Raw genomic sequence first — 27,122 nt, forward strand, 5'->3', positions numbered from 1 at the left:
AGGAAGAAAAGCAAATATAAATTTACACAGCAAGTATTTTCATAGATGTCAAACCCCATCAAAATCAGTAGACAGATGCAACTCTTGCACTTAAAAGCTAGACTTCCCTTTTAAAAACTAGAGATCTCAATGTAGGCTTACAAAGTTAGCCAATTCCTCAAGGGTGCTGCTGGGTTATGATTAGAGATCCTACAGCTGAAAGCTCTACACTGCTTGGAGCCACAGCACTGGTATTTTCAGTTAGGGACTAAATGAGGAAAGAATACAGTGGTGACAGTACTTCAAATATTAATTTTGACAAATCAGCACCCCTCCAGTCTCCCTCTTAATTCAAGTCAGTTTTAAACAGTACTGCAGCTTTTACTGCATATTTAGCTACTCAGGTAGAATACTTGTAATAGCTGCTACTGAAATAAACAACTCCTCTCTATACACATTAAAAGAAAGCTATCATATTCCCTTTGTGGTAGAACAGATGTCGCAAAAAAAAAAAAAAAAAAGAGCATTTAATAACACAGTATTCAAAGCCATAAAATAGTCTCGAGCTTCAACTGACTGAAAAGAACAAAGAATTATCAAAACCCCAGCTCAGCCTAGCTTGTTATTATCCCAGCTTGCCATCATCTTCCCAATAATTGTCTCACATCTTTTCTTTAGTCACAAAGATATAAACATGAAAAACATTCGTACATATGTGTGATGGCCAAACAACACACTTGAGCCTTTCTGCACAAAGCAAAATTAAATCCTGCATCTCTTAAAAGTACTTGTGCTGAAGCCAATTGCATTTCTGTGACAGTGTGTGCAGGCTGCAGCACTATTAAAGACTTAACACATTGCTTCAGTTTAGACACAAGTATCTACAATTTTATGTGGTACAAGAAAGTGACACATTTGCACAGGTATGTTTATTTTCCCTGTGTTTACAGTGCATCAATTGTAATTTTAAACCATTCAGAAAGCACAATTTCATACCAATTTTACATACTTTACATCACAGTTCAACAATGTTAACACAGTTGTATCTACTAAATCAAATGAACAAAATGGCCATGAACATTTACACTAGTCTGTAAACAAGTTTTTTTATAAACAACAGTAAATGGAATTAACACAGACCACCATATGAAAGAGGGATAAGCTTTTCCTTAAATAAATCACTCTGTTTATAAATACTTAAATTCTCTCAATATACATTTACAGACATAGTCGATTAAAAGCTGGTTACCTACACTGTTCTTTAAAAAGAAAATGTCTAGAGATGGACCACGGTGTGTTCAAGTCACCTAACATAAGAAGCAAGCATATGATTAGTAGAATGTTTAAAGTATTACTATACTTCAACCTCACTTCTGTTTGTTTACACCAACACCGAGAAGATTGTCATGTTAGGGAACTTTTACTTGAATTCCAGCAAATTACAATCGATCTTGTAGTACACATATGGGTAGTACTCCTGTTGGCTGAGGTTTAAACCTGGAATATCCATAGTTGCCTGCAAATAAAGGTTTGAAACCAGTTATACTCTTACCATTCTGACTCCTATTAAGAAGTAGATGAAATATTCATGTGTTTTAGAAGCAAATAGGCCAGGTAAGACTTCAAGCTTAAATTTTCACATTCAAGTGATTGTTTGAATAACAGTCATTTGACAAATAACTAATAGTATTTTTCAAAAGTAAATACAAAGTGCTTTTTCAAAATCTAAGTAGTTCTGTATCGATAAATGACATCCACTGCTAGTAAACACATCATCACTACAACATCTAAACACTGTCAGTTTCTGATAAGAATGTTATAGGGTGCTGAATGATCCAGGAAGTTATTTAAGTTCAGCATCTTTAATTTTCATCTAAATTGTCTCAAATCCTCTTTCCACAAAACGGCCTGGAAATACATTACATTCAATACAATATTAAAAATCTTTTTTAATTCAGCTAAACTCATGGTATCTTTAGTTAACCAATAACTATTAAAATCAATGCTTTTCAATACAAAGCAAATTAGTAGAATATTCCTCCTAACAAACCACTTTTACACATGAAAATGAGACCTCTACATATGGAAAGACTGATTCAATTTTGACAATGATTCAGCCCTCTTCAGCAGAGGACTGCTATACTAACTTGCAGTCTGTATCTTTCCATCAGTCATAGGAAAGAATGTAGAAGAAGAAATACTTCTAAACCAGACACCTCTTCAAATATATAATACCATCTGCCTTGCTAAAGTGTAAAACAGAAGGAGCATTTTTTTAAGAAGAAAAAATTCTCAGTACTGTGAGAAAATGAAGAATATGGAGAGGTATAGCTTTTTAATGATGCCAATACACTTTTTGCTTTGTTTAAACATACTAGTAGCAGTTAAAAAGTACTTACATCAATGATAGCTGCTGCACTGCTGTCAAGATGTTTGTATAAGTCATACAGAACTTCCCTCAGTTTCTTCATTGTTTTCTTATTAGGCTGAAGCAGCATTGCCTGGAAGTTAACTGGCAAACCATACCTGAGGAAGTGAAGTAGAAAACTATGGATATGCTGAAATAAACCTTCTTTCATAATTCAAGCAGAATTCTATTTTGAGAAAGGATCCTACAGCTGAAGAGGAAATTTTCTCATTTCCATTTTTGCAAAACCATTCTGTGTCAACAATTCTAAGGCAAAGAAGTAGAACTTCAAATTTAAAGTAACAAAACATAAGCCTAAATATTTTTAAAATAATTTTAAATCCTTGAGTATTTAGCATAATTCTCAATGTTACCTGAACACTCAAGACTAAATTTTGAATACTCCATTAGTTCCCTTTGCTTATGACACTTGGTGGACAATGTAGTTTCTACTTAATCCTCCTTTCTATGAATGTGGAAACAGCTGACAACATTCCAATTAAGTTCAGCTTTCTTTACTCAAGTTTTGTCTTCACAATAAGGCCATAGCAGCATGAATGCAAGTTCATGTGATTTGTTTTCTTTTTCTCTTCTGTTTTTCTCCATTATGACAACTTATCAAAAAAGCTAAAAACATCTTGCCCTTTGCTGACCACAGTAGGAGTGTTTTCAACTATAAAAAATAAAGGTCCCTTCTTTTCAGTACAGAACTACAGCTGTTCTCGACTAGTAACAACACTTGTGGGTAGTATGAAGAAAAAAAAGCAGTTAAATTTTCTAGTTAGAATATTGAGTGATTTAATACTGAAACGTTTAGACTACAAAAGGCATGTCTTAAAGTAAAAGAATCCCATTTCATGATGCCAAATTGTTACTGAAATCTCAAACAGTTTTTATTCTGAACTATTCAAAATTGCCGTTTAAATATAGGATGTAGTTAGTTCTTGTTACAAGCAACTCATAAAGTAACCTAAAAATCAGCAAATATGTCTCACTGCTATGCACAGAGTGTCTTTAACTCCTAAAGCAATAATGAAAAGACTATCCAAGGGGAAGATACACAATTATCTACCTCAAATATTTCACAACTGGCAACAAGAGCTATTGCCATCAGCTATTCTTACTGCCCTATTTTTTGCTTCCTCCTTCCCAGAAGAGCAGCATTTGCATACTTCAGTTTGGTAAACCCAAGCTAGATGTAGATTCTTACCAGGTCTAGGAAGAAAATCAATATTGAAATCTGCCTCATTACCTTAAAACAGATTCAACAAAAACACGTAATGCTTTCACATGAATCCATGCAATGAAAGCTTCACTGAAATTGACTTTCAGCCACCGAACCAGAGGCCCCTGTGAAAAAGGAAAGAAAAAGAAGCAGCTATTCAAACATCAGAAAAATACTCAGCCCATTTTGCATGTTTGAGCAGCTACTCAATATCTGTACCATGATAATAAAAGACAAGTTAAAGACAGAGTTCACCACGGGCATAATGGTTCAAGAGTGTTTTGATACAAAGTAAAGAGACATTTAATGAGACTTCCCATTGTCTCTTCAGTTCCCCATCTCAGTTGTCATGATCTAACTATATTAAAGATCATTTTAGTAATATCTGATTATGTAATTCAAACACTTGTCCATTTTCAAACTTCAAACATTATCAGCTGCAATACCAGCCCTTGGTTCAATGCAGTGAGGAGCACTTGTGCAGCAGGAAATTCAATTATCCCAGAGCACATTAGCTGGGTGCAGGCTGACTACATCATGTCATCCTTACAATACTCTGAATCACAACTTCATGAAATTTTTATGCAGCAATAATAAGTCTTAGATGTCTCACATTTCTATAATGACCAGTTTATTAAGACTTACAAACTGTTTCTTCTTGTCAGTTGACAGTCTATTCATTTCTTCTTTATCGGCTTTCATCTCTTCTTCATTGTACTGGAAGTCACGGACCATAAATCTGCATTTGGAAGTGAATAAAAACAGAAGTGCCTATCTACAGATCCTTCAAAGCATGAGAGACAGAATGTACACAGAATAAACCTTACTTATATTCTCTGGCTTTGTGCTTGAAGTCATCCACTGCCTTCCTGAACAAGGTGACATTACAAAGGTAGCTGTCTTGGTCCTCAAAGAGTACACTACACAGAAAGAAAACAAACCAAGTGTCAGAATTAATCAAGTTCAAGTCAGCACAGACCAGTCACAGAGTACCACATGCTGTACTTTATTGCTACAAGGCAAGACATAAATGTAGATAATTATACAAGATTTAGTTCCCAAATTAAGCACCTCATACAGAATGTAACTGACTGCTCAATTACTCCCTTCATAAATGAAGGCAGCTTACAGTTCACATTAAGTTCATATGATATTTGTTCAAATAAAAATTAATTAACAAAAAAAGCAGCTGATGCTGGTTTAGTACTGAAATGTTTGGACTACAGATTTATTAGAAATGTGTGTTTTAAAGAAAAATTGAAAAGATATAAAATAGAAAAGTACACAAATTAAAAGACACAGGTTGGCAAAAGAAAATGTTTCTTAGGCTGTAAAGATGACCCCTCGATTTACTATTTTATAATTAAAAATAATATTGCGTATTTTGAGGCTTTACCTTAGGAAAAAAAAAAGCTTTAACAGACTTAGACTGTTCCTCAAGATCATACTGTCTTCAACACATGTATTATCCAATAGTTTAACAAGTTGACTTTTCTTAGGCTAGTCCTAGGCTGTGGTTTCCCAATAATTAAGTAAGAGCCACTAGCAAGTCTTCCAGATGTGAAGTTATCCAAAGGAAGTTCAGGTTTTTTAACATGCACAGAACTGGTAATATTGCATTTGCCTGATGAAAACCTCAGTCTGTCAGTTAAAATTAACCACAAATCGATGCTTTGTGCTACATGTGGACTTTATCTTTAATGTGGTTACAAGGTTGTTAAAGTGGTTTAATCTTGCCCACCACAGCACCTGGCACCAGCTCGATACCAAGCACCCAAAGAGACAAGCTACCTTTCTTTGTACACAACAAAACCATTTACACTTCCAGACCTCCATTCTTTGGAAGTCTCCAAAGAATTCACACAACTTGTTTCAAGTCCTGTGAATACAGACCTAAAGCTTACAGGCCAACAGCCAGCATTTGTTGCTTATCTCCACCACATTCCAGCTAGAAGCTGAATATATCTGACCAGAATTAGATTAACTTTTCAATTCTCTTACTCTTCTCCAATAAGTTAAGCTGGATAACTTTGTTCATTTGAATCTTTCCTTGAGTATTTGATCAGATTTGACCAGATAAAGCTATAAAGCTACACATATTGACAAGTTTTTGACCAATCTTTAAAATTCAAAGTCTTTCTAGAAAAAAAACGCTCCTGAAACACAGCACAAGCAAATATGAGATTTAGCATTCAACAACTTACTTGCTGGAACGTGGAACAACCATCTCTGCTAGCGTTTCATACTGCTTAACCCAGTCATTGTAATTTAACCTAGAGAATACAGAGGTTATTGTTAGACTTTTAATCTGAGATTAATGGATCAAGGGTTTTTTTAAAGGTAAAAACATTTAATCATCACATCCTCCTTCTCAGGTGTAGGTTGTCAGAAATACGCGAGACTCAGGAAATGCTCAGTTCTCCTCACACTGTTATTATAATTATTGATAAATATAGTGATAGCAAAAGTAACATATTTTCAGTATTCATGTCAGTTTACAAGTGCAAATTTTTTTTAATCTAAGAACTATAAAATTAAATCGTCATTAAGTACAGATCTCAGGGGACCAAATGGAATTAACTGTCAAGGTTAATCAGAAATTCCTCATGCAACTCTGCTCTTCTGAGCAGACGAATACTTCTTCCATAATCATAAACAGGTTCCCCAGAGTCCTGCACTTGCCTGAAGGACTGGGAATTTTGGAAGCCCTGCCTTTCTGTAGTTGGTTGTGAACAGGTTCCATCCTTTCAACAGCAAAAGCAAGCCAAGAAAAACAACAGCTGAGATATTCTAACCCCTTGCTTTCTGCTAAAGACACAGCAAAACTGTTTTTTCTTCACCAGAGTTTGACATGTGACAGATTCTAATGGTTCCTGTGGTAAAGAGAACCAGTGGGCTTTTCATAAAATCAGAAGATCTCTTTACCTGTGCTCCAGAAAGACAGTCAAGGGACATATTCTCATTTTACAACAGTTTTGTGGGCATTTGTATCACTACTTTCCTTGGCCAGGGGAAAACATGAGATTTCTGTTGTTCAAACATTTCAAGTAAGAACAGCCTGTTCCCCCAGCAAGCCTTTGACAAGATGTAAGCAGGGTTCCAATAACAGAGACTTAGGTAAGTAAAAAAAAAACACCAAAAAAGGGTTCAGGCAATCTAAAAAATGTGCAGAACAAAGCAGTAAAGAGTTCACTCGCTACGTGATGAAAGTTGGCGTACTCCTAACCAGGATAATTTAATGACTAAGCCTTCTAATGTAAAACAAGTCATGTTTTTACTCAACACTTATTTTCATAAGGACACCATCTGGAACATGACTACTCATAGCAAACACTGGATAAGAGACATACGTCTAATCTCCAGTTTCCTCAAGAAATGCATGAGCACTCAGCAGTCCTTATGAGGAGTTTTTGTGAAAAAAAGAACGCAGGCACAGACGCTCACTTATCTCTCCTGAGCATCTTAACAGTCCTGTTTGCTCATCCAGGAAAGGCCCAAGTAAATTCAGATGTCACTCTTACAGTATTATAGGGCTGTGAGATCTATTACTTGATTTATATTTCTTATTGTATTCTGCTCAGGATGAATAAACTTACTTCGGCACAATCACTAATAATGTGACCAAATATTCTGAATCAAGTACAAAGTCCTCTTTCTTTACAATATCAGCAAGACTTCTGGTTAGCAAGCTTCCCCTGCAGAGAAACAAAGACAGCCAGAACAATTATATGTTTAAGAATTTAATTTGTCTGGATAACAGTTTCCAGTGCTTAATAATATAGCATTCTCATAAATACATTTTACCTACACAATTGTTATTAGCAGAGCAAACAAAATGTTCTTATACGCATTTTATATCTCACTGTCCAAAGTCACTGAAATTTGTATCAGTAGCTCCACTGCTGTGTGTCATTTCCATGTTCCAAATACATCACACGCTTAACTGGCCAACTTTTCTTTTTAGAAGTTACTTAAAACTGCAGGAACCATTAAAACCATTAACTGTGGATTCTAATATACCAAGCCCCAGAGTTATAACTAACCTAGTACAGATCTACATACAGAACATCAGTAAAAACTTAAAGCAGTGTATTTCCTCATATGCATAAAAGACCAAGAACGCACAGAGGTTTAATGGCTCTCAGCTGACAAACTGCCATGGCTTAGCACAGAACTTATGTCTCACTCCTAAAACAGCTTGTCACACACTGTCATTGGTATGACCCGTGGTTCTGAATCAGCCAGCAGGCTTGTGCCATTCACTGTAATGGCAGGGTTCAGGCACATTAATCAACCACATTTGCACAGAAGAACTGCTGAACCTCAACCGTACTTCAAATAATTGTCACATGTACGTAACAACACACAGTCCTTGTTTAATTTATTATCTGCGTGTACTGCTGCTGTCGCTGCTAGTAAATTCTGAGGGAAGAAACCCAGAAATTAAGTTGGAGTGAAGGAAAGACTTTCTTACTTAGACAAGACACCTAAGTAGCAGAGTTACACACCACAAACAGCAAGCTCCTCTTAAAAGTTCCAGCAATTTTATGCTATTTGTACATGCTTTTGTGATTTCTTAATAGCTTTTCAGTCACAAGTAAGTTAACACCAACCAGAGAGCTCGTAATAAATGTTCCTTTATGACAGCTGCTCTTCTAGATGGATAAAAACCTCAAAAATACATTAAGCCTAGAGCCTGAATCACTCCACATTTCATTATTTATTAAGTTTTCATGCTTAGATAACATTCCTGTGCTACATTAGCAAAAAATAATACAACTTACGCATTCTTTCTTTCCAAATTCTGAAGATTCCCTTTCAGATTATTGTATGCCGAGGCTCTTGCTTTTAGATCATTGTCAATCTGGTTTACTCCCTTAAAAATGAAAAGAAAAGGAACTATGTCTAAAGAACTAGAATAGAATTTATGTTCAGCTTGCCACTGCTGCTCAATAATCCTGAAGGATGGATTTGAAAAGGATGGCTTAATTAGCATGATTACCAAAAATGATTCATTCCCAGCTAGATAACTTGGCAGTAAGTAGAAGAACACAAAACAAAACACTTTAGTACATCTTAAACTGCCAACCATACTCGTATCAGCATGTACCCTATACAAGGAAATGTTTTAAAATCAGTGCACTCAGTAACAGTTGGGAAACTGGAAGAACTTGGCACAGTGTTGGTCTGGCATTATAATGCTGCCTACTGCCTCCTTCACTGCCTCCTCACTGTAGTATGGAGGTACAAGCATGAAAAAATTTCCAGGGACACATTTCTGAACACTGTCAAGGGACTCTCCCTTTATACAGGCTTAGGCCAACAGACAAAACATTTTGTTTGCATAAAACACTACAGGCTGGAGATCCAGATATGATTTTGTTTCCACAAAATAAATCTCTCTTAAAAGCAAGGTCAGTTAATTAAATAGTGACCTTGTTTATGGTAACACCTAAGTTGGCTTGTCTGTAGCAGGAAGTAATCAAAAGCCTGAAGATTCTGTTAGTTTCATGTGGCAACACATTAACAGCTTGCACCTCTACAGATTCAGAAATCCTTTAGACAAAATACTCTGAAAATGACAATATTAAAAAGGTGAGTACTTAAGGCTATTTAAATCCTTTGACTGATACAACCTTTAGCAAAGTAACATGCAGAACATTTCAGCAGGTGTCACACAAGGCATATACCTTCATGCAAACCCTTTAATACTACACCAGCACCTTTTTTTTTTTTTTTGCATCTAGAAGGCATCGTAAGGTGAAAATGAATCAGAAGTTATTAAGCTAGCACCTTTGTGCATTCAGCTCTTCCCCAGAGTGACAACTCTTTGCCTTTTCCAAGGATCAGGACTTTCAACAAGTTTAACTATGCATTACTTAATGACAAAACCCAAAAACCACTGCCTTTACAAATCAGTTCCATTCAGCATTTCCTAATTGACAATACTCTAATTGCTCTCATTTGCAGAGTCAGTAGTCTTTTAAAAGATGACTGCTTAGCCAAAAACCCGTTACTGCTGTACTGACTTAAGTTTATTGAAACAACCAGCTTTGCTTCCTACTCAATGTTAGAGAATACAGAACCACAAATCTCAATGCCACAACAGAGCCCTTGAAAATAAATTTTTGTAAAATTACCAAATGAAGCAACAATACAAACTTCCTTTTGGGAATAGAATTGGTGAATAACTCACAAAGGTCATTGCAAAAAGAGGCAGACTAATGGTATTGCTAAAGAAAGTGCCAGTATAACATAGTGAGCCTAATTCTACACAGATATTTAAACCACTTAGGTAGTGTAGTCATTGGCAATACTGAGAGTCTTGCAGCCATACAACTGAGTTGTTGCACTTCAATACATGCCTGGGTTGCTGAAAAGATTCAACTAGAGCACTAAAAATATTGAGGTCTTCTTGCATAAGTCTGATGACTAATTTCAAATTCAAAGAATGACTCGATTAAGTGACAGCTCTCACATAGCGCAGATGCCATCTCCAAAGTATTCGGTATTGCCACTGGGGTTCACAAAACTTCTGAAAGTTAAAAGCTGAAAAAACTTGATGGATAGTTTCAAAAGATATCATTTTATTTTAAATGTTTCTAACACTGCTGTAATTTCTTCTCAGCTGACAAAGCCTCCACTGCAATTGCCATTACTCATCTTGACAGACATCAGAACCTGCTGTCTGAGTGAGTGAGGATGATATAAAACCATACAGGAAAAGCAGTAATTCATGATATGACAAGCTTTTCAAATTATTTAACATCAACATGTCAGAAGGCTTCACAGATTTTAATTAATGTAGCTCTATCAATTTTCCTGTATCTTCACTTTGGCACATGATTACATGAAGATTTTATCTTTGTCAGAATTCCTGCCTTGGGACAAAACTGCTTCAAGTCCTGTGATATGATTTCCTAGGGGTCATTTCTGTAAGAATGTAAGGTATCTTCAGTCATCTTCTCTACTTTATGGACACACATCTATGGCTCACAGTTGAAAATATTTTATGAACTATTTGAAATCAGATTTATGACATTATGTGTCCTGAAGCTGTACCTGTAGAATAGAAGCACAGCTAAACATGAAGAGAAATGGCAACCCTCAACAGGATGAACTCCAGCAGACCTGTTTCTCAGCATATATTATCCAACCTAATAGGTCAATGATGTGCCCAAAGTAGATAAAGAATGTAAGACAGTTAAAGTTCAGGCTAGAGTACAACTTTATTGAAGCAGATTATTTATCTAGCAAACTTCAGGACACAGAATAACATGCACTTAATCTTTGATAATTTTCAACAAAGGGCATATCTCATCATGTACTTTGTTTCTTTTTCAACAAATTTAATTTCTGCAAAAACAAGTGCTGTACTATTAAAGCTAAAAAGTTCAGTGCTTCATTTTGGTATCTTCTTCTGAAGAAGCAAATATTATGTACTAGTGTCAGATATTAAGATTCTAATTTTATTATCTGTGAGATATTTTTAATGTGCAATTCTTTAGAACTGTAAGATAGCCAGTCATCTTTAACAAAAGGCCACACCACAGATGTTTTCCAGGAATAGTTACTAAATGCAATTCGTGAAATAAATTCAAGATACAGTGATAGTCCCAAAGAAAATATCAAAAATGAAAGTACTAATTACAGTCTCAGTCAGCTTTGTAGCATATATTAAGATTTTGTTCTCTGAAAAAACATTAATGTAATAGTTTCGGGAATCTGCAGTTACAGCAAAGCACAAGTCTGCCAGCACTTACCCACATCCCAAACCCATTATAGTCCCTACACATCCATCACCAAAGACTACCAAAGGTACCTCTATAGGTACCCAGAACAGCTTCTTTTTTCCAAGCTATGTATTTCCAGTCAGTAACAGAGGCAGATCCAAGTGCCAGTCTGCAGATTGCAGAAAACAGGGAAGGAAAAAAACCAAAAAAAATGAAGCAGCTGGGAAGATCATAAAGCAAGGGCTGCCTACAGAGAACTCTCACTGTCTAAATCAGCCAGCCACTGCTGAGGACCTTGTACAGGCTCACAAGTAAGTACAATGCAAACAAAACCCTGCACGTATGAAACACATTGCCAAAGTAAAGATGAGGAAAACACATGACAACTCTCAAATGAGCTTTCTTTACATCTAACAATGAAGGCTTATTTCTCCCCTCATAACTGACTGCCGTGGCTTTCAGAATGCAAATAAGCTCCCTGGCTCACTGCTAACAGCCTACATACATGGTTTGAGAACATCAGACAAACAATATGCTAGTGCAGCAAAACTGAAATGTAAACATCATTTCCTGGCTATTTATTTGTTAGATCCTAGGAAACAAAAATCAGCAAAGACAGCATGATGGTCTTCAGGGAGCACTCTCCAAATCCCAGCCACATCCTAATGTATTTCTTTGGTTACTAACTGCTACAAAGTTCACTGCTATTGTTAGCTGACTAAAACAGACAAATTTGAGAGCAAGTTTTCTGCATAAATATCTCAAGTTCAAGTAGGGAAGTTTTATAAAACAAGTTACCTTACCTTTGCAATAATTTCTGAAATATTCTTCAAGGATTGCTTGATTGGGTATTTGGCCATATCCCATTGGAACCTTGTTATATAGGTGACCAAGTCAACTAAAATTTTAAAGAATTTTGTTAAGATTGACAATAAAAAGACTACTGTGTTATATTCTACGTAGAAGTGCTGTAACAGAAGAGAACTGTAACAGGCTGGACCTTCCCATGTCTGGACCCTGTTGCTTAAGAAATCTGAAAAGAAACAAGTTGTAAATTAGCCATGACCTCTGCCTTCAGATATTGGCTTCTCCACCTCTACAGATCGTAAATAACATTTACTACCAAGTCAAGGATGGTTGGAGAACTACAGACAGGAGCAACTATTTTTTGCTCTGTGTGAAAAATAGGTGGGAGAAGGGAAGGTTATGATGGCAAGAAAGACAGCAATGACCATGTGGTTCACCTGAAGTGACAGTTTTGTAAAGCTTTTTATGAAAGACACTACTCCAAGCCCTTATCCACTTATATTAGCCTCTCTTGCGTCAATACAAGTTGTTAAATTCTATTAAATGGCTTTGAAAATAAAATACTGGTTCAGAGAAAAGTGAAGCTTGTTATTGAAATAAAAGGCACGCTGGCACCCTCAAGTGCTTCTCAGCAGGGCTGCCCTCAATCCATTCATCCCCCACCCATATTGACACTGAAGGTTGCCCTGACCCAGGTGCAGCCCCTTGCACTTTTCTTCCTTGTACCTCAGTAAGTTTCAGGATCATTGCCTTCCTTTCTAGTTTTAGGATACATTAGGATATCATGGTTAACACTTTACCTCCATTAGCCAGAAGATTCTCCTGAACTTTATCTTTACTGTCTTCTAAAACATCAGCCATATACTGAGCCACCTTCTTTACAACACTGAAAAATGAAAGATCAAGATATATAAAAGCAAACAAACAAACAAATAAATCAATCAAAACCCCAAACCCACCATTTGGGGAATACCATTCATGAAACTGATTTTATTTTGCCTGAGATTGGATCAAAAGTGACTGGATCAAACAAGGATGATACTTGCTCTACAGTCAGGCTTTCCAGGAGCACAAGCTGGGGTCAGTATCTGAAGGAGACCAACTTCTCAGAAGTATTCCACAACTTTATTTAAAATCTTCTCTACTGTTGCTACTCACCAGTTCGCAACAAGGTGAGGCCAGCTCACTCACATTGGTATTGACTTCAAGTGTAATGTCACTATATTGCAAATTTTTTTTAAAAGCCTGTGGTACTTCCAAAATTCTAACCCGTTTTTAGAAATAGAAATGTAGAAGTTAACAGTAATCCAAACTAAACAAGGCAACCCTGGCAATGCAATCTGACACTCAAGATCTGCCTTCCTAAATGAAAAGCCATGTATAATACTACTCACATGTGCCAGGTAAAAAGCTGCCTTTTCTATTTAAAAACTTCTAGTTAATACTTCTCTCCTTGAAACTGGAGATGGCTCCATGAGTTCTGGTTATGTGAAATTTTGCTACTTTTGCTCAAAAACACTTTCAAAAGGCTATTAGTTTCTTCAAATTTTATAGGTTTTGCATTTTAATAATAATACTGTTTAAGCACTTATATAGATTAGAAAATCACATTATTACCCTCTCAAAGTGTGTAAACAGCATTCCTGCTAAAAGAATAAGCTTTTACTTCATTTCATCACTACTTCCTGTACCTGTCAGGCTCAATTCTTAACAATTCTCCAGGACCCAGCACCACACAAGCACTACTTTAGGGAGAACCATCCTTCATCAATGCATAGTAAGAATTTCGAATTATTTTTCTTTTTTCAGGAACAGATACTGCGAAAACCAGCATCTCAGCTTTCTTAAATCTTAGCATGTTGACTGCCTGCAGAGGATCATTTTTTCCTATCTTCCAAATCACTGTGATACAAAAAATGTTGAAAATAACCTGTGTATTATTAGGACTCAGCAAACTATCACATCATTATTCTAATACTTTGCATCCCAGTAAAAATAAACTGTTACCTCTCCACAAATGCATCCAGTTTAGCCAGCTCATCTGACAAACCAACCAAAACATCCAGTGTGCCAACCTAGAAGCAAAGATCAAGATGCATTAGCAGATGTATATAAACACAGAAAGATAAAACCAGCTAACAGTAAAAGCTACATCTCCCAACAGGTCTGCAGAACTACATAAAATGCTGGACTCTAAGATTTCAGACATCTTGATTTACCAAAGTCACACTGTGTTTCATTTGTTAGATATTGCCCCTCAAAACACCACAGGATCAGATCTAACTCACTAGTTTGGTGCTCAGTTTCAGTTCTGCAATCAAGACATCCAGAACATGTTAAAACAATGTCTACACTATGAATGCTGTATTTTTCACAAGGCAGTTGCTTCAGCATTTAATTCACTACTTTAGATCAAATGTGAAATTTCACTGATCAGGAATCTCAGCACTGGAGGCAACCTGGACGTTGAAAACTTTAATACGAGAGTACTGGACTTTTTGCATCTTGGATAATAAAATATCTAGTTTGTCTACAAGCTTTCACTCTTTTTTCCCTTCTCTTCCAGAAAACCCTTTCTTCCCTAATTTCATGTATCTGGAGTACCCATTTCTACCTGAAATATTACACGGCATAAATGAATCTTCTGCCTAGCCAAGATGCTATTAGCATTTAACGTATTTGTAGCCTAGCATCTACTTTCTATATATCTGACCACTCAAATTCACATTAGTTCTTTTCTGTTTAGCCTTGAAGCAGAAAGGAGCAGAATTACTTAAGGAACATGACTTTCCATGCCCCACCTTCTTGTGGGCCACAAGAAGAATAAGGAAGCCTATTTTAACTAGTCACAAGCCTCAGGACAAGCAAGTCCTTAAGCAATAAAACTGCTGTTCAGCGGAGACTAAACCACTGTTTCAATGTGTTTTAACTAACAATCTCACTGCTTAAACAGTTTCACCAGGTCCACAGAAGCCAGACTATTTCCCACCATACATAAGGTATATTCAGCTTCTGCCCCATTTAGGAAGCAGAGTAGAAGCAAAACCAATTGTTTCTAACCCTGATGGGCCCCAACAGTTTTCAGCAATAAGTCTTCTAAATGCTGCAGATATCCTACAGTTTGAAAACCATCCTGACTCATGTCCAAAAATCTCCTGGGAGGAGAATGACATTTTTTCTAGTCCCTATTTAACACAGGACAGTCCAAATGTGAATACTGGTTATGGCAGTTGGAAGATCTTAAAAGGCACACCAAAGCACTCTGTGCTCTGGGCCCATTCCTTAGCAGAGACAGGAAAAAGGCATTATGCCCCCTGATCTAGATCCACTCTGTAGACAAAGACCGAAGGCATTTTTCTCCTCAATTTTGTAAGCTTTGATGAGCTGTCACTACATTAAACTGAGCTCCAAATTCTTGTTCAAGAAACATTCAGGCATCAGGAAAGACCTTTTCTAAATGAATACACTGGCTCATAACTTTTCCATATTCTGATCATTGTATTAAACCAAGATTAACTACTTTCAGATTTTGTTACTATTTGCTTCTCACTGAAGAATTCAAACAGGCTTTTTTCCATTTTCCACAACACATTGGCAGGTCACACTGGAATGCTCAGCCAGAGATAAACCACTGCTCTAATAGAAGAATGTTACTTCTGGATGGAGAAAAGGCAGTGCTGCTGTTTGATCAACTCCTGTACTTTAATTTCAGCCTTTTCACTGTATCTCAGACAGAAAAGGAGCAGACAAATCAGATGAGGAAAAAAAAATTAAATAATTTTTTTAAAAGGTAAAACAAAACAGTCAAAGGAAACTATCAATAATCAGACCACAAGTTCCTACTTTTCTTTTCCAATTAACTGCTACCTCTATGAGATCAAGACTACCATCCTCAGAAAAAACTGCTTTATTTGCTGGAAAAACACAGATTGCTGAATCTTGAAAACTTACAGAGTGAACAACTAACTCAGAAGTTCAGAAGAAAAGATAACTGTCTGAATATCATATAATGTCTGAATTATTTCTTAGCTCCACACATAAACATCAAGAAAAGTCAGCAGTTCTCTCTAAAATGTCTGCAAGTTTTAATCTAGAGAAAAAAAGATGATGCAAAACGAACGCACTTCTTAGGACACGACATGGGGTTTACATACCTTCAAGTCCGGAATATTGAACTTTGAATTAGTAGAAAGATTGTTATGTTTTGTAGTTGCTGCATGTAGCTTCTCCCATGTCTGTTGACAGGTTTTTTCCCCAGGAGCAGAAATCAGCCAAAACTCTGTCATTTTTGTGCCTTTATCTTGATGTTTGCTGATTCTGAGGAAAAAGGCAAGATGCTAGCAGAAGGGAAGTAAGGGAAAGAAGAAAAAAATATCTGCCATTAATACAGCAGTCAAAGCTTTGCCTGAAGAAAAACATCTCATTCCATATTACTGAAGTGCAGTTCCAGTCACTGTAAGAGATTTTACCAGGAGTATCACATGGTTTCAAATTAATTTTTTCCTATCTTCCAAATCACATTTATACAGTTCGAAAATCTTTTTAAACTGCCTGTCCTGCATCTTAAAGGGGGCTGAGTTTGCAACATTAGCACCTTTCAACTCTAATTTCACAGAAAGGTAACAAGGAAACAATCTAACTGAAAATAAATAAGAGAGCACCCAAATTATATTTCCACAGCTATATACGTCTTCCAGTGTCTGTACAACAGATAACTTTTTCTGAAAACATCAGAGAAGAAATAAGAAAAAACAAACAAATTTCAACTCTGACATATCTTTTCCAATCACTTTTCAGATTAGGACAGTGTTTTAAAGTAAGTAAATGCCTAAAATTATCTAAATGCAGTAAGATCTAGTTTATTCTTTCAAGTAAAGAAGCTTCTCCTGGCAGCTAAAAATTTCAAGAAAAAGGAGAACACTTTATAGTCTTGATATCTCTGTCTGCAGACCACCAATAAGATTACACATACTGGCATTAGTCAAGAAAGTGTTGGTACTAAATACAAATTATGTTGGTTTACTTTGCAGACAAGCTCAGCAAGTTAAGAGTATATATGTTCTTTTGTCACTAAGAAGCAGAAACAGCTGATTGAGAGTTACTGAATGTCTTTGATAAGGGAAAGAAGAACAAAAACAAAGTCTACTTTGACAGAATCTATATGTCAAATTTTGATATCTGTAATGTTTTCTGTAGCAACTTGGAATGAGTAGAGACTAACCTACATTTCATAGCACTCAATTTTTTTGAGGGAGAACTAATCAAATGTTCTATTTGTTAGAACTAGCATGTGGTAGCGAACTTTGCCCAAAGCAACACACATAGGTCCTTCATCGTGTATTCATTATAGGGGTAGCAAGTTATTAAGGATGTTGAAATTCTAGGTAAGATAAAGGCCTAGTTGCTGATTCTTTTGCTCAGCTACTCAGGAAGCCTAAAGCTGAAGTTTATCAGCCATCAAATTACTACCATGGAGCACAGCCTGGCATAGCAGCCACCCACCTTAGAATTAAGGGGCCTTGTTTCCAGCAGGAGATGATGACACCCAGTTCCTGAGGCCCTTGATAGCAAACACTCCGTGCCACCTGGCACTGCACCACCAGGCACAGCACAGTGGTGCCACAAAACCGAACACAGACAATGCCAAGGCAGGTACAGGTAACTGAGAAATCAGAATATTTACAAGAACTGACACACAACATCAGTTATCACCATGCTACAGGGCTTCTTTGTTTAGCACCAACTGCAGTATCTCAGATAACAGGTCTCCACTGGAAGTATACTAATTATCAATGATTTGGAACAAAACAAAATTTCCTCTTATTCAGACTACTAGGATGCATTGTCTTCCTTAATGCATGCCAGACCTGGTGCAGGAGAAGTTTTCCTGCTCTCCACTGAACTCTGACCCTATAAAAGGCACAGCCAAGTTTACAGTAAACTTCACCTACTAAGGGAGACACAATTGCAGCTGACACACACTCACAAAATGTTGAAGCTTCGAATTGTTTTTTTCTGGATTTGACTAGACTAGGACTAGAAAAAAGCTGTGGAATAAATGTTATATAAACAAACTAGGTGGTGGCAGCAGCAACTTGCAAATATCCAAGTAAAAGACAGAAGAGAAATAACACAGAAATCCAGAATCCTACTCAGTAAGATACAGGAAACATTGCATTCTCACATTTTCCACAAACATCAGTAATCTAAAGAATATTTTTAAAGTTTCCAGAAGTGGCACAGAGGGAACAATTGTAGCTCCCAGGAACCATTAAGTCACTGAACTTCCCTTCCTCCCTCACCATTTTTTGTCTGTGTGGCTGGTTTTACTGAAACTCTGTTCCATTTCTAATAGTCATGGGAAGGAAGATGATTTCCCATTTCAGGTGTAAGGTATTATTATCAAATACACACAAGGGAACAAAAAGCTTGGTAAAAGAGTTTTAAGTGTTTTCCACAACAGGGCTTGAAATCAGAGCAATGGAGAATACCAAACAAGAAGTGAAGAAAGGAGAAGTGCTACAGAATGGTTTGAAAAACAGATACAAATACTGGTCAGACAAAAAATACATACAGATGGACTGTAAAATGAAAGCAAAGAAAATTAAAGATAAGAACCACAGGATAAAGCAGGAAATTCCAAGTGTTCAAAATAAAACCTAGAATAAGCAGTAAGAATGGGTAGCTTGTTCACATCATATACCTCTATGACCAGGACTTTTTTGTAATGCACACTGCTTCATCCCTATGTTATTAGGAAAATGGGTTTCCAAAGAAAACATTTTCATGCAATATATTACAATCTAAAATAAACTGTTTTCAGTGTTACACCCAGAAAAATATACAGTGATGTCAAAACAGAATCTCAACTACGGCATTGCATTTTTCAAAAATGCAGGGCAAGGGGCAGGGGACAATTGCTTCTATTTAGCTCAGCAGGAAACCTCAATTTACTGATGCGACTTAGCACTAAGTCCTCAGGGAGTCACTTCTTCAAGCCCGCTTTCAGAAATCACTTCTGGCGCTTGGCCTCCACGTTTCATAAACAGAAGCGGACTCGACGAGGAGACCAGAAAGACTGCGCCGTGGGCAAGTCCCCACGCTTATGCGGAGTCGACCTGGGGCTGGCCCCGGGAGCGGGGGGCGCTGCCCTCGCTCCCCACAGAGCCGCTGACCCGGATCACAGGGATTGAATGTCCGCTCCCACAGCCCGGCAGCCGCCGGCTCGGGCTCCCCGGGCCGCGCTGTCCCTTCGCGCTCCCCGATGTAAACACCCCCCGCAGCGGCAGGGCGATGGCCTGGCCGCTCCGAGGCCCGGCGGAGCTCCTGGGAGCCGCGGTACCGCCGGGCCCGGCCGGCGCTGCCCTTCATGCCAGGCCCTGCGCGGCCCAGCGCCGGGGGAGGCAGCGCGCCGGGGAAGGCCGGAGCGCTGCGGTAGCCACTCGGGGTAGCCCAGACACTCGTCCGTCCTTCTGTCTTTCCTTCCTTCCTTCCCTCCCCCGTCTGCTCCCGGGCCCGGGCCCGCCGTTACCGTCACTGCTCCATCCCCGGCGCCGCCGCCGCCGCCGCTCACCCGCCGGTGGGTCACGTGACCCGCGGTCAGCTGACGCCGCCGCAGCGCCGGGCACGAGGGGCGGGAAGAGGCGCTGTGACGCAGCGGCGCAGTGACTGCCGGGTGCGCTGTAGCCGCGGGTTCGAGACCCACCCCGACGCCATGTGTGCTCGCCTGCGCGCCCCGCTGTCGGGGCTCTCGGGCACCGCTGTTGCCACGGGCACTTCAGGGCACCGACTGCCTCAGGACCCGGGCCACTTCTGGTTACTCTGGGCTTGATTAGGGAATTGGTGTGAAAACCACGTGTGGCTCAGGGCGGCTCCGTGTTAAGAAGGCTTTGTACGAGTCTGCCCTTAGGGCAGAGAGGGACGGCTGGGTTTGAAAGCGTGTTTGTTTGTTCTTGCTGCGGCCAGTAGATTTTCCTCCGATTACAGAAAGCGTCAAGGAAACATTCAGACTGGAAAAGGCCTCTAAGATCATTGAGTCCACCACGTTGAACACCGTGTAAACCTGGCTCTGCCACTGAGTGCCACATCCAGTCTATCCTTAAGTCACCTTAAGAGGGTGACTCCAGCACCTCCCTGGGTACGGGCAATCCATTCCAGTGTTTAATCACTCCTCCACTGAAGAAATTCCTCCTGATGTCCAACCTAAACCTTCCCTGGCACGGTTCGAGGCCACTTCCTCTTACTGTACTGTCTGTAACCCGTCAGAAAATCCCGACCCCCCGGCTGCAGCCTCCTCTCAGGGAGCTGTAGAGAGTGATGAGGGCACACCCGAGCCTCCTTCGCTCCCTCAGCTGCGCCTCACGGGACTTGTGCTCCGGACCCTTCCCCAGCTCCGTTGTACTTCTCTGGACTCGCTCCAGCTCCTGAAAGTCCTTCCCGAAATGAGCCCAGTGCTCGAGATGCGTCCTCCTCACGAGTGCCCAGTACGGGGGAAAAGATCAGCCCTTGGAAAATACAGAATGCTGGAAAACAGAGCGTACTTCAGGGATCACAACCATGGGAACGTGTGCTGAAACGCTTTACTGCTGTCAGTCTGCAATGAAGGGCTCGGGAAAACAGGAGGCTTGCATGCAGGTGACAGTGGAAAAACATGCACTTAAGAAGAAACTGTTGCTGTTTTATTTTGGCACCTAACCCCATTTGTCTTAGAGTAGAAATGCTGAGTGAAAAAGAGCAGGTAGTAAATTGCTTTATTGGTAGCCAAGTTGTGTGAAACTGCCTGTCATTATAATTCACAACATTAGCTGAAGAAAGCAGAAACTGTACACAAAAGGCAAACTATTTTGGTTTGCTGGTTTTAGGGAACCAAATAGTTTGTTCCTATTTTTGTTTAGGTTTGGGGGTTTTTTTGGGGTTTTTTTTGTTGTTGTTGTTTTAATCTTTTTGCAAATAGGCAAGAGTTGGAGCCGTTATATAGCTGTGGGTGGCTTGTAGGGAATTGCAGCAGAGAGAAAGCACAAATGTGACCAGAGATACCAGAAAGGTGACCTCACACAGTTCCAACCCAGCAAAGGATGTGACTTCATGACTCTGGGAGTAACTTCAGGCTTCTAGTCCTGTGCTCTTCTCCCCTTTAAGTATTTATAGACGCAGAAGCTCCAAACTCTATTTAGTCAAGTTCAAAATGTAAATGTTATTAAGCAAACCCTGATGTGACAGATGAGTCTTCCTTCAACCACCACAGGCTACTGAAAACATTCCGATTGCCAAACTGCGCACAGCCATTTAAAATGCTCTTACATGCTCCTGCTGGTACAATTTTATTAGAGAGGCTTTTCTCATACCAGTATAAAAAGGCTTACCCTAAACTAACATGGTAAAACAGAAACTTGGCTACCTTAAAAGTGGGCACACTTATTTTAAAATTACAAATGAACAACTGCAGCAAGAATAATTTCTTAATGGATGCATTACTAAGTTTTCAATGAAAAATCCTATGAAATTTCACAATAGGCACTTTTTCTCATTATTGTTGCAAGCCATTTCCTCAAAATGTGGCAATATATGCCATATGCAAACACTAACCAGCAAATGCAAGACATTATCTGTGTTATTTTTGGAACAAGATAAGATTTTTTTTAATGATCCATAGCTCCAAGCTATCAGACGGAAACTTGGCATCAACCTCTATAAATAAACAGAATGGTTAGTAAATGATACTCTAAAAGCAGTACTTAAGAGAGGAACAGCAAGCATTTCTAACCTGCAAAATGACAACGTGCTTGTAAAATTGCAGGAGGGGATTCTGAGAACAAGGACCCATGATCTGCTACTTTAAGTCCACTGCCTAATGTGGTTGGTTTTATAATGATATTTGCCATTTGATATCAATTAACTGATGCCAATGAGGTACAAAGCAAGCCTGCAGGCAATCTATAACTCTTCACTAGAAAACAAAAACAAAATAAACAAATCAAAAATAAAACCAAAAAAAAGGTAAAAGTGATTAGTACAAATCAAACAACCAGGATATTAGCAGCTGTGGAATAAAAGCACAGTAACAGTGAGCTGCAACATGGTCTTTAAGTGAGCTATTCATGGGAAACCTAAGCCAGATGTGTAATCATTATAAATGCTGTTAGGGAGAAATCTGTAAATATATTTAAAACCACAGCTGATACAATAGGAGTATATATATGGTAGATTAAACCGATATGTTCACTAATATTTTTATAATACTTCCCTGTACCATTATTCCATCTGGCCTGAAAGGGATATTTTTATGAAGACTCTGAAGCCTGGAAAAAAACAGTACACACTTCTTTTTTTTTTATGTCTTGACGAATCTGTTGAAATTTCATTCAGGGAGAAGGGAACTGTTATGTGTCTTTTTGACCTCAATTATTTTCTGTTGTAATTTTTGAAAAATAATTATCTCTTTTAATCATTGCATAGAAGTTTCATTCTATAATAAAAATGTGTCAAAAATTACTTTGGGTAAGGTCTCTGTGTAGGCCTGTATTCAGCTTTGAATATCTGAATGACTCATTTTTGTTGAATATTCTTATTATGCACAGGCTAAACACAGATTGACTTGAGAGTACACTGGGTTGCAGAGAAGTATTTGAGATAAAACTACTTAGGATTGAGAAAGCTTACCTGGGAGTTATAAAGAAGTGATGGGGGCAGGGCTGCCCTTAGACATGATCTTTTACCAGCTGCATGAAGTGGTTGCTCTTTTAGATCTCTAGAGTGAAAATTAGAACACATGAGATAGGTTGTGAAAGTAGCTGCTGCTGTTTGAAAATCCTGGCAACAAAAGTAACCCTACCCGGGGTTAGGAGGGTCCCACAGGATTTATATGACCCCAAGCATGTGTGCTGAGCCAGGCAGTGATGGGGAGTCCCCAGTGAGGGAATCCAGGGCAGCTGTGCAGGAGCCTCAGCCAAAAAGCCCATTGCAGGCTGCTGCCAGAAACTGTCCAAGGACTCTGTCCTGCAGAGGCCCTCTCAGTTGTGAGTCAAGACTGACATTCCACATTCCCTCACAGCAGCGGAGGGTTCCAGAATGAACGGGGTAAAAGGAGTTTAGCTTTTCATTCTAACGTGATGGCTCTTGACATCTCTGGTCATTTTTTAGGGAAATACAGATTTTATTTGAATTCTGATTATTCACCCATTCTCTATTTATTTGATTTGTAGCCAGATTTTCTCCAATGATTATTGCAGAGCTGTGTGTTCTTCTTTGATGTGTGGATGACGTATACAATAGAGGCCATCAGAGATAGTACAGATTTCCTTTGCTTTTTGGTGTCTTCCGAGGCCATGCTTCTCCAATATTATACCAAGAAAAGCTGAGAAACTGACTTGCTGAAGACAATGGGGATATTATCATCAGTTTTAATATGATCATAATTTTGCTCACAATTTTATTAATATGTCAGTGGGATTTTTTTTTTTATTTTGGTAATAAAGGTGGTAAAAAAGGATTCCATACAGTTTGCAGGACTAAGGCCCTAAAAATGGAAAGTCATGATTTTAAAGCTGAAAAATATCTGCAAATCAAAAGATAGTGAAGAATAATGTTGCTGTACTTATAACCCAGTATCATGTTGTACAGTATTCAAATATCTGAAAAATAACTACAACTAGGTAAGGTCATAATGTTCTGTGTAAAATGAGTCAACTGCAGTATAAGACCCCATCTTGCAGCTTCCATCAGTTTGGCTGATATGAGAATGAGATAAAAAATACTATTGTTTTCCCAAAATTATTCAAAGAAAGCGGCAGGAAAAAGATATATTACTTTGTTATTTATCTTTATTTTTCCTTGAGGTGCTTTTTGAAAGCATTTTAATAAAAATACCTATCAAAACACGCTGCATTTTAATCTTTCCTGATGTTGCCTGGGAGACATAAGTCTTAAGACTGAAATGTAAGTCTTTAAAAAAAAGATGTTTGCAAACTGTAATTTTGTAATTTTTTGTTGCAAACTGTAAACTTTTTTCCTTCAGGTGTGCTTTGTGCCGGAGACAGAAAATGCCGCTTGCCTAGCTGCTTCTCTGTTTTAAAACTTCATCCCTGACTTTCAGCTTCCGTTCAAGGACTTGAGACAGATAATAAATCTGAATTTTACAAAGTTTTTTTTAATTCCTGGATCACCACAATTGACATTGAAGTCCTTGTTTATATATATATTTATGAATATGAATATGTAATTATTCTATACAATGCAGATAGCATGTTCAGGACAGGAGCAGAAAGATTTAAACCATCATGCCTGAAAAGCTGTGGGGCAGGCTGTACTCTGACAGAGTTGAAATCCACATCCGCAGCCTTGTTCCAAATCAAGCCGAGTGAAGTTATGAACAGCATTTGTGATCCCAGTTGCATAGTCCTTGTGGACAGCATTGACCAGTGCCTCCCTCATTCCAAATAGGATGGAGTTCTCAAATATTCCACTGTTATTTAGGAGAGCACCTGATTTATGGGAGGGGGCACTGGGAAGCCCGGTATTATCATGGATCTCTGTTTCAGAGCCCCTCATTTAGAGCTCTGGTGTAGAGACAAGCTGATGGGGGCTTCTTGTGGGACTCCTAACTCCAGGCTTGCATTGATCAGAAGGGCTGGGAAGGCTGTAGCCCTGTACAGTGTGCAACACCTGGGGACACCTTCAGCCCTGTGGCTGCACAGCACTTCCATCCACACCCTGCTGCATCCAGATCTCATGTTAGTGCTGTTCTCAAATAATCTAAAGCCAGGCAGTAACCTCTTTGTCCAGTACACCTGTGTCTACAGTAGAGCCCAGCTGGCCAGGCTCAGGCAGCAGAGCTTTGCCGAGTGCACAGCAAAGCAGTGCACAGTTACTAATCTGTAGACTGGAAGAAATCTCCAGAAAAGAAGAAAGAGTCCAGAGGGGTCTGTCAGCAGAATGGTTGGATGCTTTAGGAGCTGTGGGAGAAGCCATGAATAAGATCTCAGGACACCAGTGATGCCAGGTATCACTTCACTGGAGTTAAATGCCTGAACCACACTGTGAACCCACACTGAATTAAAATTCTATTTAGGTAATTTCATTATCATAGAGTAGTATTTAAATGAGTTATATGGCTGTATATTCTGAAAAATGGAAACCATATATAATCACATCAGTAATAGCAGTAATGGGTTGGCAACTTACATTTTATGACAGATTAAGAAGATACGAGTGACAATAAAGTATCAACCATTATAACTTGGCACCCAGCTCTAGAAGCACTCATTCAGCCTAGCAGGATGTATGTCCCTTGTGCCTTTGTAGACAATACATTGGAACACAGAAGTTGCTGACTAAAGACGTAAGACAGACTATCACCACAGTAGTTTTGACAAGAAAAGCAAAATCCCTGTATTGCTACTGTATAACTGTCCTAGACAGTTTTCCTTTAAAATTATTTTTTAAAAACCAATTTGAGTAATTCACTGCATTCTCATAAGTTCTTAGTTTCCTCTCATTTAAATCCTTTGGTTATAATCCTGGCCAAATATTTTCCTCATCACAGCATTATAATAGAAAATGTTTTAGGACATATTTTGATAATTAACTGCTTGATATCAGATTGCAAAGGCAGCTTATAATGTCATCATCTCCTTCTGTGTTCTTGTCTACTGGTCCTACTGGTCCACATTACTTCCTCTTTTGCCCAGCATGGGCAATCTGCAACCACATAGTGGACTCATGTGGCTGGATAACAACTTTTTTCCATCCCCTCAGTTATTCTTCAGCTGAATCAGTTCTTTAACCTAATCTGAGTAGATCGTGTGTTTTAAGTGGTTGTAAGTGTGCCAGTGCTTGAAGGACAGAGCTGGTGGGGGAGCAAGAGGCCCTGAAGGTACAGGAGCACTGAGCTGAGCTGATCTGATCTCCCTCTGAATCATCATCACATAAATAAAATTACGTATATGTTTGTGGTTTATATGATGTTATAGGTTTCTTTTGCGAACTACAACAATAACATCTGCTACATACAGAATTAATAAATCATGTAAATTTTGTCTTTACTTCAAATTTCTGATAGAGGGCAATGTTAGAACAGCTTATCTTCTGTCCTTGTTTTTCACAGTCTATAAACGATGGTATGTCTGGTTCTTCACAGACATGCAGCAGAGCTAATAATTTACTCAAGGTTCCTGGGAGCTTGAAGTCTCTTTTTGTCACACATACTTCCAAGGCAACCACATGGACTTTGTGACACTTAAACTCTGTCAGTTTATTTTTGATTTGCCAAAAGGGTTGTGATTTACCTGCTGATAAATTTAGATATTTGAGTATATTCCCTGTTTCTTTACCAGAATTAAATGATCTCACAGGAGGCACTGAAGTTTATAGTAGAACTTACTCCTTATTTATGAGGATAAGTGATCACCAGCAGTGGCATTTTGGATGTTTTATCTTTGAGTCTATTCTACAAGTGTATTCCAGAGTTCACACAAGGAGTACATTTTATTCTGTCTGACACCTGGAATGCAGAAACACAATAAACATTTCTCAGTTAACTCCATCACATCCCTTGCATCTTTTTGCCTTTTGTTTATTCTGGAGCTAAAAATGCTTAAGGTCTCTCTTTTTAACAGGCTCTGCTGGACTTGGGCTAAATAACATACTAGATTCTTCCATGTCAAATTCCTTTGAATCACATTTGTTCTGCTTGGGTGGATTAGTAATGAGATCAACAGTGTTTCAATTAAACAATGAAGATAGACATGAACTTGCACTGAATTCCCTGGATTTGGAAAATACAATATGAAACAACACCTTCTTAAGACAAGACACAACTGAGAACAAAAGGGACAGCTGGAAGAGCTGTTGACTCTTGTAACAAGTATTTGAGACAGCAGTAAGACACGGAGGCACCTTTTCTTGCCAAAAGCGCAACTTGGATGGCAAACAAGTGAATTTGGTACATGCAGTTCCAAGTTTCGTATAAGGTAAT

General features: G+C 38.5%; 1 protein-coding gene across 4 annotated transcripts; it reads right to left on the bottom strand.

Annotated features, from left to right (window-relative positions):
- Window positions 1–889: 889 nt before the first annotated feature.
- On the bottom strand, window positions 890–22,924 carry ATP6V1C1 (ATPase H+ transporting V1 subunit C1). Of its 4 annotated transcripts, none has more exons than XM_088053693.1 (13): window positions 22,811–22,924; window positions 16,306–16,488; window positions 14,159–14,226; window positions 12,952–13,037; window positions 12,148–12,242; window positions 8,396–8,487; window positions 7,208–7,306; window positions 5,816–5,884; window positions 4,439–4,531; window positions 4,257–4,350; window positions 3,639–3,736; window positions 2,379–2,505; window positions 890–1,495 (listed from the first exon to the last, which is right to left on the bottom strand). In XM_088053693.1, exons 1-13 carry the CDS (start codon window positions 22,919–22,921, stop codon window positions 1,400–1,402), a joined length of 1,311 nt encoding a protein of 436 aa, XP_087909819.1. In that variant the 5' UTR covers window positions 22,922–22,924; the 3' UTR covers window positions 890–1,399. The 4 variants fall into 4 exon arrangements, with proteins under 4 accessions (XP_087909819.1, XP_005517033.1, XP_014111999.1 ...); XM_005516976.2 differs by lacking the exon at window positions 22,811–22,924 and adding an exon at window positions 19,683–19,770; XM_014256524.2 differs by lacking the exon at window positions 22,811–22,924 and adding an exon at window positions 19,683–19,760 and having other exon boundaries at window positions 16,306–16,468.
- Window positions 22,925–27,122: the final 4,198 nt, after the last annotated feature.

Source organism: Pseudopodoces humilis, chromosome 1, assembly GCF_049639895.1.
Source record: "Pseudopodoces humilis isolate 2021_Gansu_Grassland_sample_001 chromosome 1, ASM4963989v1, whole genome shotgun sequence".
Classification (NCBI taxonomy): domain Eukaryota; kingdom Metazoa; phylum Chordata; class Aves; order Passeriformes; family Paridae; genus Pseudopodoces; species Pseudopodoces humilis.